The 14,554-nt window shown below is 43.5% G+C and overlaps 2 protein-coding genes across 3 annotated transcripts; both read left to right on the top strand.

Annotated features, from left to right (window-relative positions):
* The first annotated feature begins 647 nt into the window (after nucleotides 1-647).
* cebpg (CCAAT enhancer binding protein gamma) lies at nucleotides 648-5,293 on the top strand. Of its 2 annotated transcripts, none has more exons than XM_041870112.2 (2): nucleotides 648-820; nucleotides 2,546-5,293. In XM_041870112.2, the coding sequence occupies exon 2, from the start codon at nucleotides 2,637-2,639 to the stop codon at nucleotides 3,177-3,179; it is 543 nt and encodes a 180-aa protein (XP_041726046.2). In that variant the 5' UTR covers nucleotides 648-820; nucleotides 2,546-2,636; the 3' UTR covers nucleotides 3,180-5,293. The 2 variants fall into 2 exon arrangements, with proteins under 2 accessions (XP_041726046.2, XP_041726045.2); XM_041870111.2 differs by having other exon boundaries at nucleotides 2,506-5,293.
* A 5,156-nt stretch (nucleotides 5,294-10,449) lies between these two features.
* Nucleotides 10,450-12,518, top strand: cebpa (CCAAT enhancer binding protein alpha). Its single transcript, XM_041870118.2, has one exon. The coding sequence runs from the start codon at nucleotides 10,750-10,752 to the stop codon at nucleotides 11,701-11,703; it is 954 nt and encodes a 317-aa protein (XP_041726052.1). The 5' UTR covers nucleotides 10,450-10,749; the 3' UTR covers nucleotides 11,704-12,518.
* The last annotated feature ends 2,036 nt before the right edge of the window (nucleotides 12,519-14,554 follow it).

Raw genomic sequence — 14,554 nt, 5'->3', positions numbered from 1 at the left:
GATCCATAATAAACCCCAGGAAGAGTAGCTGCTGCCTTGGCAGGAACTAATGGGGATCCATAATAAACCCCAGGAAGAGTAGCCGCTGCCTTGGCAGGAACTAATGGGGATCCATAATAAACCCCAGGAAGAGTAGCCGCTGCCTTGACAGGAACTAATGGGGATCCATAATAAACCCCAGGAAGAGTAGCCGCTGCCTTGGCAGGAACTAATGGGGATCCATAATAAATACAAATACAAATAGTCCCATGTGGGTCTACCATTTATGACCAATCATATTAGCCAAACTAATAACTCCCTCTAAATACTTTTATGGTCTTTTGTTCACAGGAATGTACTGAACAGGAAGGAGAGAGAGCGAGAGAGAGAGAGAGAAGGAGCTTTGTATTGAAGAAGCTCTCATCTATGTTTCCAAACATACAATTTTGTATATTGAAGTATTTTAAAATAATTTAACTAATTTAAAAGAACTCATGTCAACTGTTGGAATTTGCGCCTCTCTCCTGAATGGGTCACTAGCAATGAAGTCATTCGTTGTGTGAACTCAATGACAATATTTTCATGTTCCATAAATAACTATCCCCAAGTGCAGCACCGTTCTCCCATTGGTTGTTCCACCTATCAGTCAGGCAGTTTATTGCGTCACCCTCCCTCACCACCAGGGTGGATCGGCTCGGCTGGTAGATTTCCCTACATGGTCAAACAGATTTCGCAATACTTCGAGCAGCTCCAGCTAACTTATATGGTCAACGAAAACGGACAATACTCCCAAACTTTTTATACTTTGTTGGGCAATTGACGATACGTAAAAGCAGACAAGGTACGTGGTTGATTTGGTATGTTTTCAAGTCGTCTTCTGAGGAAAAGGTAGCTAGCTAGCTAGGCTAAACGGAATCCACAAGCTGGACGTCGCTGGTGCTAAGTTACACAACAACTGTGTCCAGGCACGGGCGACGCTCAAAATAACACTTCTGTTTGGTTTATCACACCGCTGTTTAGTTAACAATGTTACAATTATATAGTGATGGGCGTCCAACGTGTGGTTTTGACGTTAGTCGATGTTATTTTCGGTTGTGGGAAATGCAGCTAGCCAGTGTTAGCCAGTTGCCTAGCTAGCTAAACAAACTAACGTTAGCAAGCCAAGCTCCACGCCTCCTGCCATTGCCAAAATCACTCACTCTAGTTTTTTGTGTATTTCCACAAACATTCTAGCTAGCTAACTAGTTAGTCTCACGTCAAACGTTGTGTGTGTGTTAGTGTTTAGTGAATTCGCCGGCACAATTTTCTCCTAAAACCGCCGTTTTGCTTACCACTGCCTGACTACGGAGTTCCCCTCTCCAGTGGCACAAAGAGTATCTGCCATGTATGGGGGGGTATGCGATGATGCAATCACAGGCAACACTAACGTTAACTAGCGGGGCGTCTGAACGGACTGAGGGAGAGAGATGTGGTCAAACACAGTCGACTAGGTACATTACAACTCCCTGTGTGACCTTATCAGACTAACCTTAGCTAGGATTTTCCCCTTTCCCTCAAGGAGAATAACATATGGTCGTGTTAATAGCTAAATGTTTGGCGGGTGAGTTAATACAAGTTGAGGGAGGGGGGCATAACCAGAGACCCACCACCTTGGTCTCAGATCTGTTTACATTGAAAGTTCCATATACGTTTTCATTTCAATATGAAATGCACAATATTATTTATCTACATATTCTAAATATGTTTTTTTTTGTAACAATGTAGCTTGTTTTCGTAATAAATCCCATCACGTGTTGACAATAAAAGTCATCTCTGTTGGACGGACTATGTAAACATAAATGGGACAATAGCAAACGAGCAGCAATAGTAGCAGTGCTTGGATTTTCCCTCACTGGTTATTTGGACGAATCACGATTTCGCAGGTGTTAGCATCTTTCGAATTTCTGAAGGGGAGGGGACATTTGGCCCATAGACTTGCACTTACACCGGCAAATAGAGAGGTTCCACTCCACGTTCTAGCACCTCTTCATCTCTCCTCTTAACACGTATGGACCTTAATCGAGCAGCAGAACAATTACACAATAGTTTTTATTTCTGGTTAAATCAAGATTACTGTAAATTATATGACTGTGACTGAGGTTGAGTCCTGCTGTTTCCCTGACTCAAGTAGATCTGACTAAAAGCTCATAGTCTATACATTAAATTTTTACATTTTTGTCATTTAGCAGACGCTCTTATCCAGAGCGACTTACAGGAGCATTTTTTAGGGTTAAGTGCCTTGCTTAAGGGCACATCGACAGACTTTTCACCTAGTCGGCTCGGGGATTAGAACCAGCGACCTTTCGGTTACTGGCACAACGCTCTTACCCACTAAGCTACCTGCCGCCATTACCTTGTTTCCACTCACGAATGTTCTTAGCTGTCACTATGTGTAGCCTATTTAATAAGTGATCCCTATCAACAAGTGTTTCGTACCTTCTGGAAAGTGAAAGACTAACATATTCATCCTGACCTTCCCTCCTCCAGACTCCAGTAACTCCAGTCTACAGGAGCCGAGTGGATCCAGACACCAACCCATTCGTCCAGAGTGTCACCCAACCAGCAGGCCAGTCATAGCGGACGCGCAGTGAGACTAGTGGTCAGCGGATCCAAACCAAATGAGCAGGCAGACACAGCAGAAGATAACCACACACCAGAACAGGGGGAGCGTTCGTGTGATCCAGGACCAAGCTAGCGTACCAGCAGCAGCTACAACCACGCTCTCAGACCCACCGGGAGGAGGCTTACAGCAGGTTCCCCAGCCCCAGTTAGTCCCTGTGACCCCAGCCGGAGGAGGAGGAGGAGGCAAGGCCACCCCGCCCAGCAAGATGAAGAAGACGTCAGGGGACAAGGACAGCGACGAGTACCGTCAGCGGCGGGAGCGGAACAACCTGGCGGTGAAGAAGAGCAGGATGCGGTCTAAGCAGAAGGCCCAGGACACGCAGCAACGCGTCAATGAGCTGAAGGAGGAGAACGAAAGACTGGAAGCTAAAATCAAGCTGCTTAGCAAGGAGCTGTCTGTCCTCAAGGACCTCTTCCTGGAACACGCCCACAACCTGGCTGACAACGTCCAGGCGCCTGGCGCAGAGGGGGCCAGCCCCGCCCACAACAACAACAACAACATCAACAATGGGGCGTGTAACAACAACAACGGCCAGTGAGAAGAGGGCGGGGATATCTACCTCCTGGTAGATTAGCGTCCCAAAAACAACACCCTATCCCCTATATAGTGCACTACTTTTGACCAGGGCCCCTATGGGGACTAGGGTGACATTTGGGACACAACCAGGGTGATGATTGATCGATAGCTCGCCACTGCTTCTCAACTGTGCTGGAGTATCTTCCTCTTTCCGCCCCGGAGATGATATAAACTGTCAGAGAGATTTCACTGTTGTCTTTTTTTTTGTGCGTTCAGATTGGTTCTCATGAGCTTTTTAGAGGTTCAAGTCTGGGAACATTTCTAAAGAGACCTGTTTGTGTTTAGTCACAAAAATAAACTATTCAGTAGTTAAGATGATGTGTAATAAAGTCTAGTAGCTTTTTTTCTTTGAGCTCTTGTTAAAATTCCTTAAATGTTTGGTGACATAGCTAACATTCGGGTGGAATTTAGGATCGTCAGTACATTCACTACATTTTAAAAGTTAATCAGAATGATGTACGCCTGTTCTATTGTGTATGCGTCTGTCGGCGTCAGATATGCACACGTTGTAAAAAATGTTTTTTTTGTTTGTGTCCTAATCGAATGGCTTTACTTCTGCTTTGAGCTCTTTTGGGTAGAAAAAGAGACTATAAATCTCAAGAGTCAAATACAAGGAGGTAGGATAGGCTTTGTGTCCAATCCTAACTTAAGATCAGAATGCTTAACTTTGCTTTGCATGATCTCAAGTTAAGTTTCAGGCCTGAGTGAGATACAGTCAGTCACCTGTATTTATTTACCCATAGTTCCACAGTCCTACAGGCCTCACACCAGCCCGTCAGTCGGAGACCCAGACAGGGTCCCAAATGGCTCCCTATACAGTGCACTAGAACCCTATGGCCCCTGGTCAAAAAGTAGTGCACTAATATAAGAAATAGGGTGCCATTTGGGGACGCGGGCGGGCAGAGGTGTGCGCTCACGCTAAGGAGTGGCCCAGACTAGACAGCTCAGACGATCATGCACCTCAATGGGATTCAACTCCAGACTTTTCACATGGCGTCACCCGACCACCGCTAAATCAAAGTTGAGCCTTTCTCCAAAACCTGGACAGAAAGATGGAATCCGCCTGTTGTTCTGTCTGTCTGGGCGTTGGATGCTAAATGAACTAGCCAGAGCAGAGCGAGGCATGTTGTCTCCCGTCTCCGGAGGTGTCAGACTCAGTCTGCGGGTATCGGAATGTATGGAAAGACACTTTGATTGTGTTTGTTGCTGTTGACAGACCTGAGTAATTATCCAGCTTCATGGGGAATTGTCTTCCCATAGGATTGTCTTCTCTGAAACAACAGCGTATTCTGATGTTGTGATGAAGATGATGTGTTTGGCCAGAGGAGTCAACGTTGTCTGTTCCAATGTCTGATATAGAGTGAGTCCCAAATGGCACCCTGTTCGCTATATAGTGCAGTACTTTTTGATCAGAGCCTGGTCAAAAAGAGCCTGTGTTGTTGTTTTTAAATCACACTGCTTTGCTTTATCTTGGCCAGGTCGCAGTTGTAAATAAGAACTTGTTCTCAACTGGCTTACCTGGTTAAATAAAGGTGTATAAAATGTCGGGTGCCATTCGGAGCGCTGCCGTAGACTTCTGTACCTCAGGCTAGCAGTATTAGTCACCAAACAGGCCTTTTCTTTATCAACAAGACCTCTGAAGCATCTTTTAAATCGTTTTGTTTTATATTCTTAATTTTTCTACGACTTGGATTTAAAAAGCAGCATGATAAAAATGTTTTGCATGGGGGAGCACCGTTCAAAGATGTTATTTTGCACTACGTAAGAGAAACAATAGCGAATACGGGCGTATTGAAACCATTCTCTTCAACATGCTGTGCAGTGTTGCTGTATTGTTGAACAGAAGATCACACTAAATTGAAAATAATGGCAGAATTCAATAAGAAAAATATTTTATGTTTAAAAAAAAAAAAGACAAATTGGATGACAATATTGCCATGAATATTTGTTTTGGTATGAATGTTGCTGGGCAGCATTTTCTCTTTTAGCTAGACTAGCTTTTTTTTTTTTTTTTTTATATACGATTATATTGGGGTAACGTGCATTTGTAAATTAAAATTGAGTACAAACTTTCAACCAAGCATTTTGTTTTTGTGTGTGTGTAATCAATGTTTGATGGGAATTGTAAACATACACTAGGCTGCATCTCAATTTAATTTACCATATTTATTCAAGAAGGATCAAATAGAGCAGGGATCATCAGCTAGGTTCAGCCGTGGGCCAATTCCTTCCTGAGCCGATGGTCAGGGCCAGAACATAATCACAAATAATTTGTAGACTTCAAATTGACCGCAAGAAGCCCAAACAAATTATAATATTTGGCTAAAACATAATTTCAAACCTTGCTGACATTTGTATGCGATCGCATATAACAATAATATGCCATTTTAGCAGACGCTTTTATCCAAAAGCGACTTACAGTCATGTGCGCATACATTTTTACGTATGGGTGGTCCCGGGGATCGAACCCACTACCCTGGCGTTAACAAGCGCCGTGCGCTACCAGCTGAGCTACAGAGCTCTCTATTATGGTGTGGGAATACTTTGGAACTAATATCCAAACATTAAAATCACTTGGAGCTGATTTGCTGGTGTTTGTAGTATTTTATGTCCCAACAACAACAAAAAATGCACTATTTGGTTTCGCTCAGAGAACTTGAGGGGCCAAATCAAATTCCCCCCTTGGGCCTCCAGTTGGGGAACCCTGGAATAGAGTCAGTCTGAGTGATAAGGATGGTCATTCTACCGATCTACATATAAAGGACTGAGCTACGTGTCCCCTTCAAACAGCACTAGTGGTTCAGTAGCTCAGGTTCTAGTCTATCTGGATGAACCATTTTAATGGACTGTCTGATTCCAAACAATAACGAAGCAGGAAATGGATGACCGATATGACCATGTACTACCCCTAATACAGAACAAGGTGTTCAACTGGACTCATCACGCACACAAATGGCACCCTATTCCCTATGTAGTGCACTACTTTTAACCAGAGCCCCTATGGGTCTCCCTATGGGCATTGGTCAAAAGTAGTGCACTATATATGGGAAAAGGCTGCCATTTGGGATTCATCCAACTCACTTTCTGACTCCCTGTTCCAACCAGAGCTCAGTAAACAGCTCCGCGAGTGAAGAGTGTAGCTAGCCAGCTTTGTTCAGTGAGGCCTTTGATTAGCTAGGTCGTCATTCTGTCACAAGGTGAGCACAGAGCCAAGTTATATTTCTGTCGGCTCTGCTCTGAAGGCTGAGCCAATGAACACAGCTTATTTAAAGGCCTGTGCAAACACCCAGGGAGAGAACAAGGTGGAGCCACCGCTCAGGGCGAGGGACAATGGTACGCTACCTGCCTTACAACCTCAACACAAAGCTTTGGGGCGGCAGGTGGCTTAGTGGTTAAGAGCGTTGTGCCGGTAACTGAAAGGTCGCTGGTTCTAATCCCCGTAGCCGACTAGGTGAAAAATCTGTCGATGTGCCCTTGAGCAAGGCACTTAACCCTAATTGCTCATGTAAGTCGCTCTGGATAAGAGTGTCTGTTAAATGACTAAAATGCTAAGCAAACATTAATTGCGGTGGTTCACCTCTCAGTCCTCTACCTCTCTGTATCTCTTTACGGTGAGCCCTGTCAAGGAGATCTACCTGGCCAATATTACCCTTTCTCTGTGCTCCCTCCCTCCCTAAGCTTGTAAATCATGTTTAAGGAATGGAGGACAAGTCTTTAGCTCTCAGGCAAGATAATTAAATGAATCATTGATGCACGGATATTCAGACCAACCCTAAATAGATATGGGGGATATGGTTCATATTGTCTATTCCAACAGCAGTGTAGAGAACCTGCCTGCAGCCTGCCAGTGTCAATTGGGAGGTCTTTCCTCCATATTCCTGCTTGGAGGATGACTTGTGTCTTCCATTTGAGATGTAGATTTAGATGTGCATAACATCTACATAGATTTGATAATGGGCCAGTGCACTGTGAACAGTGTGCTGGCATCACTTGCTGTGCCTGTCCTTCAATCAGTCTATATTGGCTCTTTTTGCATCCTAATTTCAGTTTTTCACCAGTGCATTCGGAAATGCCCTTGACTTTTTCCACATTTTGTTACGTTACAGCCTTATTCTAAAATGGATGAAATCATTTTGTCCCCTCAACAATCTACACACAATACCCCCATAATTACAAAGCAAAACCAAGTTTGTAGAAAATTTTGCAAATGTATTAAAAATAAAGAACGGAAAAATCACGTTTACATAAGTATTCAGACAGGTGTTGAAGCACCTTTGGCAGCGATTACAGCCTCCAGTCTTCTTGGGTATGACGCTACAAGCTTGGCACACCTGTATTTGGGGAGTTTCTCCCATTCTTCTCTGCAGATCCTCTCAAGCTCTGTCAGGTTGGATGGGGAGCGTCGCTGCACAGCTATTTTCAGGTCTCTCCAGAGATGTTAGATCGGGTTTAAGTCCGGGCTCTGGCTGGGCCACTCAAGGACATTCAGAGACTTGTCCCGAAGCCACTCCTGCGTTGTCTTGGCTGTGTGCTTAGGGTCGTTGTCCTGTTGGAAGGTGAACCTTTGCCCCAGTCTGAGATCCAGAGCGCTCTGGAGCAGGTTTTCATCAAGGATCTCTCTTTACATTGCTCCGTTCATCTTTCCCTCGATCCTGACTAGTCTCCCAGTCCCTGCCGCTGAAAAACATCCCCACAGCATGATGCTGCCACCACCATGCTTCACCGTAGGGATGGTGCCAGGTTTCCTCCAGACGTGATGCTTGGCATTCAGGCCAAAGAGTTAAATCTTGGTTTAATCAGACCAGAGAATCTTGTTTCTTATGGTCTCAGAGTCCTTTAGGTGCCTTTTGGCAAACTCCAAGCGGGCTGTCATGTGCCTTTTACTGAGGAGTGGCTTCTGTCTGGCCACTCTACCATAAAGGCCTGATTGGTGTAGTGCTGCAGAGATGGTTGTCCTTCTGGAAGGTTCTCCCGGGTCTGAATACTTATGTAAATAAGGTATTTCTGTTTTTTTATGTTTAATAAATTTGCAAACATTTCTAAAAACCTGTTTTCGCTTTGTAATTATAGGGTATTGTGTGTAGATTGATGAGGGGACATTTTTTAATTTAATCAATTTTAGAATAAGGCTGTAATGTAACAAAATGTGGAAAAAGTCAAGGGGTCTGAATACTTTCCGAATGCGCTGTAGATATAAGTTATTTTGAAAACATTTTAATGTGTAGAAGGTATAGAATACTAAGCCAATACACTCCAAACAGGTTAGAGGTTGATGTATTGAAACTGTTGCCTTCGATTCGTTATATGCGACGGCGAGAAATACCTAGCTTTGGTCCAGGGTGTTACGTGCGGCTTGGCTGTCGCTGATCCTTCACCAAGCTGCACGTAACGCCCTGGACGAGCTCTCCATCTGAGCTCAGCGGAGGGGTTTCCCCTGATGCAACGACAGAGGGAGCTCCCAGCCCGTTGACATCAGTCTGGCTGGTGCCTGCGTGGTTCGTTCTGTGCCCTGCCTAATACGCACACTCACACAACAACCGTGACACATCATTACACTGGTTCTTTTGGTAGAATAGTCCGCATAACATTACATTGGATTGAGTCTGCAAGAAGAAGTTTATTATGAAAATGAATTTACGCACATAATCCAAAAAATAAGAACCTGGAAAACACCAAAGTATTGCCTTTATTTTTTTTTACATTTTGAAGATGATCAGATCTGACTCAAGCACAGGCGGTTGCTGACACCTTAATTGGGGAGGACTGCTCGTGGTAATGGCTGGAGCTGAATTAGTGGAATGGTTACCATGTGTTTGATGCCATTCCATTTACTCCGTTCCAGCCATTATTATGAGCCGTCCTCCCCTCAGCAGCCTCCACTGGACTCAAGCCATCAGTGTCTCTTTACTTTTGAAATGTTATTCATCTGAATAAAGACTGGCATGCATCAGTTAATCAGGCTATCTATCTCTCACGTTTTATCGGGTATTTTTTCCGTTCTGGAGCGAGGCGAGCCCCTAGATCAGGGTTCTTCAATTCCGGTCCTGGAGGGCCCAAACACTTCTGTTTGTTTTATTTCTACCTGGTAGTTAATTGCACTCACCTGGTGTCCCAGGTCTGAATCAGCCCCTGATTAGAAGGAGAGGATGAAAGACAGAGGTGTTTCGGCCCTCCAGGACCGGAATTGAAGAACCCTGCCCTAGATAGTAAACTCACGACGCAGGGTGACGAGCGCAACAGGTACCCGGGCCTGCTCTTCCGGCAGAGGAAGCAGCCAGTCGCAAACTGCCTTGCGGTGGCCGGCGACACTATCAGTATCACTCAGGTATCTAGTCAGTTACAGCTGAGAGAGAGATTACTGCTCCATTCATTATCATGCATGATTGTCATCGGTGCATCCACGCACTTTTTAATGGCACATAGAATCCAATTGAAGTATTGATTTAAATGTTGTGAATTGATAGAAGTGTGGCACATGCTTATTGGCTATTTTAGTTTGACTATTAGGCCTACCTATTTATTTGGCCAATATTTATTTATTTATTTATTGTGTTTCTACCAAATCTGTAGTGAAACTGGCGTTTGTCCTCCACCTCCATCGACTGATACATATGAAAGAGAAAGAGAATACGTAGGTAAAATAACATATATATTTTTATTAATACATTATTAAATAGCATATGTTTAAATAGTCGATATATTATTAAGTCACTTATATCTGTTTTACCGTTAGTAGAAGCGTCGATGGAACAGCAGTTTGATAACCAAATAATATATCATCTAAATATGCAAAAATGTTTGGGACTCAATAATCAAAGATTTTAAAAAAAAGACTTGTCTTATAGACATAATCGGGATGCAAAATTCAAATGATGCACGTGCATTGGCGCTGCTGTGACATGTGTTGTTCCAATGCAAAGGGAGAAAATGTTTGGATGAGATTATATAGTAGAAAATAAATCAATTAGTTATACAGGTTAAAATATGTACATAATGTCAAATCAAATATGTTTGCAATTATATATTATTAAATATTTCAAATGCATTTTTTTCACGTGACCCCATTTATTAAATTCAATACATATTCTCCAAGTCTAAAGTGATTTTTTTGCCTTGGATTTCCAGTCTGGCCTGCTATAACCTACTGCAGCGTAAAGGCGCGCAATAGGACCCTGCATGCTGCGCGTCCGCCCCCTCCTTCCCACTGTATATATAGGAGAGAGGAGAGTAGTTTGACAGTTGTGAGGTTCAGCCAGCGTGGAGTAGTTCAGCCTGCAGCTAAAACCGTGTACTTTGAACTATAAGTCTCGAGAAACCAGTCCTGTCAGGGACAGTCACTAGGCTTTATTCAAGACATTAGACTGCAGCTTCTCGTGGCCTAGTTTGAGAGCGATTTACTTCATACCCGGAGAGCGCGCGTTGTGAAGGAGCTGTCCTGTTTATTCGTCCGGCCACTGCGGCTTCCTCCGGTACTGTGAGCAAAGCTGGATTCCCGCAGCTCCTCACCATGTCTGGCGGGTTTTAGATACTCCATGGAGCAGCCGAACCTCTACGAGGTCACCCCACGACCCCCGATGACCAGCCTAGCCCACATTCAGAGTCAGCAAAGCGCCTACTGCTACAAAGACCCGTCCGCCGCTGGATCCGGCGTCGGAGCAGGAGAAGACCTCGGCGAGATCTGTGAGAACGAAAACTCCATCGACATCAGCGCCTACATCGACCCTGCAGCCTTCAACGACGAGTTCCTGGCCGATCTATTCCACAACAGCTCGAAGCAAGAGAAGCACAAGCTGGCGAACAGTGAGTACGAATCGTACCCCCATGGGGTGAGCTCTGGCCCGGGAGCGCACCACCAACAGCTGCAGCAGCAGCAGCAGGGGTATGGTTGTATGCCCGCGTATATGGACACATCTAAACTTGAACCCATTTACGACAACCAGTCCGCGAGAATCAGACCTGTGGCGATAAAGCAAGAGCCCAGAGAAGAAGATGAAATGAGCCATTCTATGCACCCCACCTACCACCATTCCCAACAGCATCTCCCACAGCACCTATCCCATCTCCAGTACCAGATTGCGCACTGCGCGCAGACGACCATGCATCTCCAACCCGGACACCCGACGCCTCCACCGACTCCCGTCCCGAGCCCACACCACAGGGACGGCAGCATGTCCTCCGTTGGATCCATGAAGATGATGGGACGCGACGACCGCGACCGGGACCGGGGTAAATCCAAAAAGCGCGTCGACAAGGCCAGCACGGAGTACCGGTTGAGGCGGGAGAGGAACAACGTCGCGGTGAGGAAGAGTAGAGACAAGGCGAAAATGCGCAACGTGGAGACGCAGCAGAAAGTGATCGAGCTGGCGTCGGACAACGACAGACTGCGGAAGAGAGTGGAACATCTTACCCGAGAACTGGACACATTAAGGGGCATCTTCAGACAACTTCCCGATGGATCTTTCAAACCCATGGCCAACTGCCAGTGAACACGGACTATAGTAGCTTTTACATTGGACTTTTAAACACTTACTTGTGCATGTCTGCTGGATAAATAGCATACACGCTATAAATTCATCTGACAGATTCTGACCGCAACAGTTTGTTTCTTAAGGAGAGACAGGGCAGCTGAGGTATACATGCCTTCTGTACAAAACAATAAGCTCATTTCTCCACGTTTGAACAGTGGACCTGTGGTTTTTTTGGTGCCTTTATTATATAACATTGTGTGTTTAGCCACGCAAAAAACAACTTATCAGTGCAGCTAAAGGTATAGGGCATGATTTTCACCATAATCACTAGCCTGCTCGTTGTTCATGTTTTAACGTTACCATCTCAATATCTTGTTCCTGTCTTTACTAAACTAAACATTTGCGCATGTACTTATAGAGCTACAGTATATTTTTTAAACTGCAAAGTGCACACAGCTTTCCAAATAAGTGTTGGTTTTTTTTGCAATGCAAAAAAAAATCTGAGCAGTGATCAGAATATCTTTCCATTTTTATTGTTGTTCAGACTGAAAGCCCATATAAGGTACAGAGCTACAACGTATAGCCTGCTGCTGTCTGCTGTGGCAGCATTCACACATTGGGGGGACATCTATGGACTGAATTAAACACCACAGCAAACGACTGGAATCTTGTTATGCTGTGTGGTACCCAGTTCTTCACGAGAGCAGTTCGTTGTGTGCACTATAAAGGTCTTCAAAATACAACCATATGAAGCACATTGTATTTCTTCCATAGGTTTTGGGTACTAATCTAAACACGCCTCTCGGTGTAAATAAAACGCTTTATAAACTAAAGGTATAGCTTTGTATTTATGTATAATTGATAGAAAATGTGAAAAGGGTTCCTCTTCACTCTTAGAAAAAAGGGGTTCCAAAAAGGGTTATTCGGCTGACTCCATAGGAGAACCCTTTTTGGTTCCAGGTAGAACCCTTTTTGGTTCCAGGGAGAACCCTTTTTGGTTCCAGGTAGAACCCTTTTGTGTTCCATGGCGAACCCTCTGTGGAAAGAGTTCTACATGGAACCCAAAACGGTTATACTTGGATCCAAAAAGGGTTCTACATGGAACCCAAAACGGTTATACTTGGATCCAAAAGGGTTCTACCTGGAACCAACAAGGGTTCTAGATAGCACCTTCTTTTCTAAGAGTGTATAACTATGCAATGTTTGTTGCCCTCATCTTCTGTATGATGAGTTCACATGAAGAAGATCACCTTTTGTCCTGCTTTCTCACTGCTTTTGCTGTGAAATACTGTTCGAAGCTCGCTTCTCCACAGTGTCAACTCAACTGTCACTGTTCTCTTTCCTGAGCACCCTTCCTACAAGCCGACGCCATAATGCAGTGCCTTTTGACTTCTCTCTCTGAAGTAAGACTTTGGACTTTACCACTGGCTGAGACTTATTGGATTTTATACATGTTCTAGAATGTTCTAGACTCTTATTGGATTCTATACATGTTCTAGAATGTTCTAGACTCTTATTGGATTCTATACATGTTCTAGAATGTTCTAGACTCTTATTGGATTCTATAAACAAATGCTAAGATATAGAGACTATACATCAAGGAAAAGGAAGCACTTTTGTTTTTTTACAAACTCCAATTGCCAATGTTATACAAATAGAACAACTTTTAAATTGTAAAATGAACCTATATTATAAATGTCAAAAATTATGAAATATAATAAAAGAGCATCGTCTCATATGAACATTTCGTCTTGGTTTGATGTGTTTTACGCAAAAGGTTTTAATACTACCTTAATTTATGCGTTTTTTTATTTTTCCACATTTTCTTTGAATCTGCATTTAGGATTAGGCTATGGTTCACTGGATACCACTCTGCATTCCACAGACCACAGCATTCCTTATAGGATTCATTCAGAACACTCAGTGCACTTTGGACCCCTGTCATTAATGATTGAAAATAGGTTATTATCAGGTTATGTGAAGCGATCGTATGTGATAAGAAGCTAGAATAGCACTTTGACTACAGATCTCACCGTCACTTAACCTCTCACCACATCATTTGGCTCCATGAAAGATTACACTCACCGGTAGGCTACCGTCGGTAGAGGGCGCTTATCAAGCACTACTGATAGTTCTATTAAATCATTCATTTTTGGGGGGGATTAATCAATCATTTAAAACTATTTTCACATTCATTTTAAAATTACCCCCTATAATTAACCCCCTAAACAAAACAAACTATGAATCTACAGCAGCAAACATCTGAAGTGACAAATAAAAATAACATGACATAAAATAACAAATATAACTATTTAAATGTGCCTATTTGGAATAATACATTATATATATGATAGATTAGGCATGAAGACACACACAGAATGAAATGTAGATGTATTTTTTTTAAATCCCAGTGAAAGTAACAATTAGTGATATCATCTTGTCTTTTTAGACACTTGCACATCTCTTTGGATGTTTCCTTTCAGTTCACGCCTCCATTGGTGCAATTCATCAGTGTACAACCAAACAACCATTACGCAATCAATCAGTCATGTCAAGTCATCACTCTGATCCCGAAATACAACATTGATTAAGAGAGTTTGAGAGATAAATTGATCATTGCAATCACAAATGGATAATTCTCAATCAGTCACTCATTGAGAATAAGACCAATATTCATCTCGGTGTAAATGTGTGAATTACAATACCCTATCATATCTCCGTTGGGAAGGGCCTTTGTATTGGCCTGTTAGTCCAGATCACCATACTGATAACCCTATCCCGATCATCTCTTCTACCTGGTAATCACATCATTCATGACTCAGCTCAGCTCCTCCACAACTGATCAATGGCTCAGTGAGGCATCATCTTT

Source organism: Coregonus clupeaformis, unplaced genomic scaffold, assembly GCF_020615455.1.
Source record: "Coregonus clupeaformis isolate EN_2021a unplaced genomic scaffold, ASM2061545v1 scaf0344, whole genome shotgun sequence".
Taxonomy (NCBI): Eukaryota; Metazoa; Chordata; class Actinopteri; order Salmoniformes; family Salmonidae; genus Coregonus; species Coregonus clupeaformis.
Note: the sequence above shows the minus strand (reverse complement) of the source record. Positions and strands in the feature narration are given on the sequence as shown.

Excerpts from the sequence above, each read along its gene's own strand:
- cebpg (XM_041870112.2), top strand. The coding sequence starts at position 2,637 with ATGAGCAGGCAGACACAGCAGAAGATAACCACACACCAGAACAGGGGG.
- cebpa (XM_041870118.2), top strand. The coding sequence starts at position 10,750 with ATGGAGCAGCCGAACCTCTACGAGGTCACCCCACGACCCCCGATGACC.